The sequence below is a fragment of the Apis dorsata genome, unplaced genomic scaffold (genome assembly GCF_000469605.1).
Source record: "Apis dorsata unplaced genomic scaffold, Apis dorsata 1.3 scaffold_157, whole genome shotgun sequence".
Classification (NCBI taxonomy): Eukaryota; Metazoa; Arthropoda; class Insecta; order Hymenoptera; family Apidae; genus Apis; species Apis dorsata.
In genome coordinates, this window is record NW_006263447.1 from 345620 (window position 1) to 349411 (window position 3792).

Genomic DNA, 3792 nt, shown 5'->3' on the forward strand with positions numbered 1-3792 from the left:
TGAAAGCCTCGATTTTTCCTGTCCATCGAACGATTTGCACGTTGTTTTTCCTCACCTCATGGTTTTCATGATAGAGAAAACGATAGAGGTTAATCCGAAAAATGAAAATTTTCTTTGGAAAGTGAGTTTTTAAAGAAAGATGATCGTTTAAGAAAGGAAGTAGAAAAATTTAGATGGATTCAAAGTTCATTGAGTAATTGTTTGGATTTTTCTTGAAATGTCAAAAAAATCTTTTTTTCCCTTTGTAAATAAATTTTTGTTTGAATAAATATAAAATTTATATAATTATAAATAAAATTTTAAAATCTGATTTGCGAATAGTTGTTGAAAAATCTCTTCTGACGTTGAGTAATAAATAAATTTAACTTGAAATTAATTTTGTTCATTTTTAAATTTTGTTGATTCTGTGATATATGACAGCCTATTTAAAAAGATTATTCTTGGATAAATGAATTACTAAATTTAAATAGTGGCAAGTCAAATAACGTGCCAACTCGATTTTCTCAGCTAACAAGTTAACGAAATTACCTGTTGCAGTCTGTTCATAGTCAATTAACTGTTACTTAATCTTCATCTCCATTTAAGTCTATCTTGTCCTTTATCTCTTCCTCTATATTCTTCTTATCTAGTATCTCATTATTAACACGTAAATATACATCACTTCACAAATTATATAACACTTGCTTTCTAAAATAAATTTCTAAATTCACAAACTTCTTATATTTTATCATTAAACTTTCATTCATTAATGCAAGATGATCATATCATTTAATTTTTTTTAGCACAATACACATTATGCTTGTTAATTTCTAAATTTCTTCACAGATTTACAATATCATTGTAATCGTTATAATTAAGAAATTAAAACACTCGGAGATAAACGAAGCTTGACAAAGAATAAAGGGTCATTTTCTTAGCCATTTACATTTCTTTTTTCCCTTCCAATTTACAAGAAAAACAACGATTCTCTCTGAAAGGATCAGATTCTTGGGGAAAGATCTCCTTAGGGTTGAAAGTCCGTGAAATAACCATTGCGAATGAATTGTCCGGTTACAGGTACCTTCGTTCAATGGATCCTCTTATCTGCGTTACCCTGGATTGGCCGACACGTCGCTATCCTGGCTGGAATTGGCTGTCACGTTGAAACCAACTGTCGCAGATGGAGTTATACTTTACAATGGCCATCACAGCGACGCCACCGGCGATTTCATCGCGTTGTACCTGTCGTCCGGCCATGTTCAGTTTACCTTTGACCTGGGAACAGGGCCAGCCAGTTTGAGGTGAGCTCTCCGAAGAGTGAAATCTTATTCCAACGTTCACGTACGAACCTTAATTCGAATCCGAATTTCATTTATTTCACTCGAGTGAAATTTTTTACGAAAATTTAAGTTGGATTCAACTTTCTGATTGATTGAATTAATTTCGTGAATGTAAAACTTGATTTCTTATTATATATTTTGGCGAGGAAAATTGTTGATGGATTAATTTTTTTTTAATTATTATGCGGATGGAATTGTTGGTTGAAACACGGTCTGTCACAAAACCAATGAATAATAAAGCCAGACGATTAAACTGTTGCGTTTCAGCTTGAAAACAAAAAAAATGCAACAGTTGTGTACGGGCTTTGTGATATATTGAAGCAATTAATAAAAACGCAATACACGCGTCAATAAAAATGTTAACGGGGAAACATCCACGTGATTTACGAAGTTCAATAGAAAGAATCAGCCCTTTATACGTATTGTTTATCTTCTTCTATTCGGGAAAAATGGATTCAGAATTCTGACAAATGATTATACTGTATATACGAACATATAAATACATATAGATACATATGTACAAACCTTTCCTTTCAATTTCCTCCGCGACTCCTTTCAATCCTAACCGTGTCTAATTGAATCGTTTTCATGCTTGCCCCTCATCGAACGTTTTCAACGGATGAACGGATATTGTAATTTTATCGGGGACTGGTGCACGAGGTGAAAAAGGGAAGTGGGTCGACCAGTTATGGATGCCTCGTTCCCGCTTGATTGGATGGGGAAGCGTGTTTTAATTTGTTGAAGGCGGTGGCTTGATTTGTGGTTGAAGTAGTGGCGAGTTAATAGACTTTCCAGGAAATAAATTTAGGTCTTTTTTTCCTTCTATCGTTAAACATATTCAATAATTTCTTTTTGTAACAGTTATTGAAATTATTAAACTTCTGATTATCATTTTCTTATTCTATCTGATGATAATCTTGTTCTATTTGTTTAATTTATTCGCTTAATTTATTCTATTAATTTGTTCATAACATTATTCTACTTACTTGGCTATTTTATTGTCTTGTTGTTTGTTTCATTATTTATTTGTCCATTATTCATGTAAGGAAGCACAAGTACTAGCTACAGTATTTGTTTTTAATACTTGAAAATTAAAAACAATTAGTATGATATTGTTTGAGAAAAATATTAGTAATTAACAAGCTGTTTTATTTATACTCTTTATTCTTCTTGTGAAAATAAGATATATTATTTATATCCAAACTATTTTTCACGAATAATTTTCTTCGTTATTTCTTATACCTGGAATAAAACCATCATTTATTTCCATCCATTTTTAACCGACTTTCAACGCAATTAAAATATTCAAGGTTCCGTTCCCTCATTTCTCTCAATCTCCTCCAGTTCCTCGATTCGAATCTATCTCCCGAATAATCCAGTGTGACCAATCAAAGTCGATCGAGGAGCTACGAATAAAAAAAAAACTTGAAATACGTAAGAAAAATAAGGGAAAAATAAATAAAATGTTATACGTACATGATTATTTTCTTCGTTCGTACAACGATCGAATGATTATCTTGTCGCTTGTAACATAGTTATATAACGAATTTATGCGCAATGAGATCGATTAATCAAGTTCGATGTTGGTGTCGAAAGAATCGACCGATCGTTTAATCCGTCCCATCGTCGGCTAACGATGTATCGATGTCGATCGGCCTCATCGCGAATTAAACCTCTGAATATTCATGATGGAAAATCAGTGCTCGCAAACACGCCCCTCCATGGATCAGAGATTCTAATCAGGTCCCGGTTAGCTTATCATTTTTGTTGTTTCCGTTAACCTGGAATTAACTCTCTTACCCTGGTGGAAAATCCTTAAGCGAGATCAGGAGGATTGAATTGGAAATGATTTAGAATATTCTCTTATTGGATCGATATTTCTACGTGTCCATGAGAAGGTTCAAAGGAGGATAGTTATAAAACGATTTAATTTTGTATTGTAAATTTGTATAATGTCTTGTATTCTGAAAAAAAAAGTTTTTATTTTAGAATGAAGAAAATACATATACGTGATTCTTTCAATACCATAATGAAAAACTTTGTGTATCTCGAAAATAAGGGTGGGATAGAAAATATTCCAGGTTTTAATTAATTTTATTAAAAAATATACATAATGTAAAATATTCATATACTGAAATTTCATTAAAAATTGAACTGTCATAACGATTTCGAACGCGAACGCGCGTACATCGACAAACACAATGGACAGCTTTCATTTTGCAAGCATTTCGACAATTAAATTATAATATATAATAACAGAACGTTGTTTCTCGTCGATACAATGACGATGGATATGGAAATTCGAGATTCTACGGACGGAAAAATATTTCCCCCGTTAATTAATCCCGATTCATTTAACCGAATACATGGCTCGGCCATGTGTTTTTACATTGATTCGCGAAAATCAAACATCATTCTGTTTCACGGAGGCAAGCGGACGAGTGTTTACCTGCTTTATGAAACCGATCGATAA

General features: G+C 32.6%; 1 protein-coding gene across 6 annotated transcripts in view; it reads left to right on the forward strand.

Moving 5' to 3' along the window:
- The window catches only part of LOC102674737 (pikachurin), a 187890-nt gene that overhangs the window by 176838 nt on the left and 7260 nt on the right, over positions 1-3792 (forward strand). For all 6 annotated transcript variants that reach the window (XR_421428.2, XR_421429.2, XR_004150133.1 and 3 more), the window contains one exon: positions 1057-1280. Coding sequence is in view for 2 of the 6 variants with exons in the window: in XM_006613585.2 (XP_006613648.1) it covers positions 1057-1280 (224 nt within the window). In the remaining 4 variants the exon portion in view is untranslated. The remainder of the gene's footprint in view (positions 1-1056; positions 1281-3792) is intronic.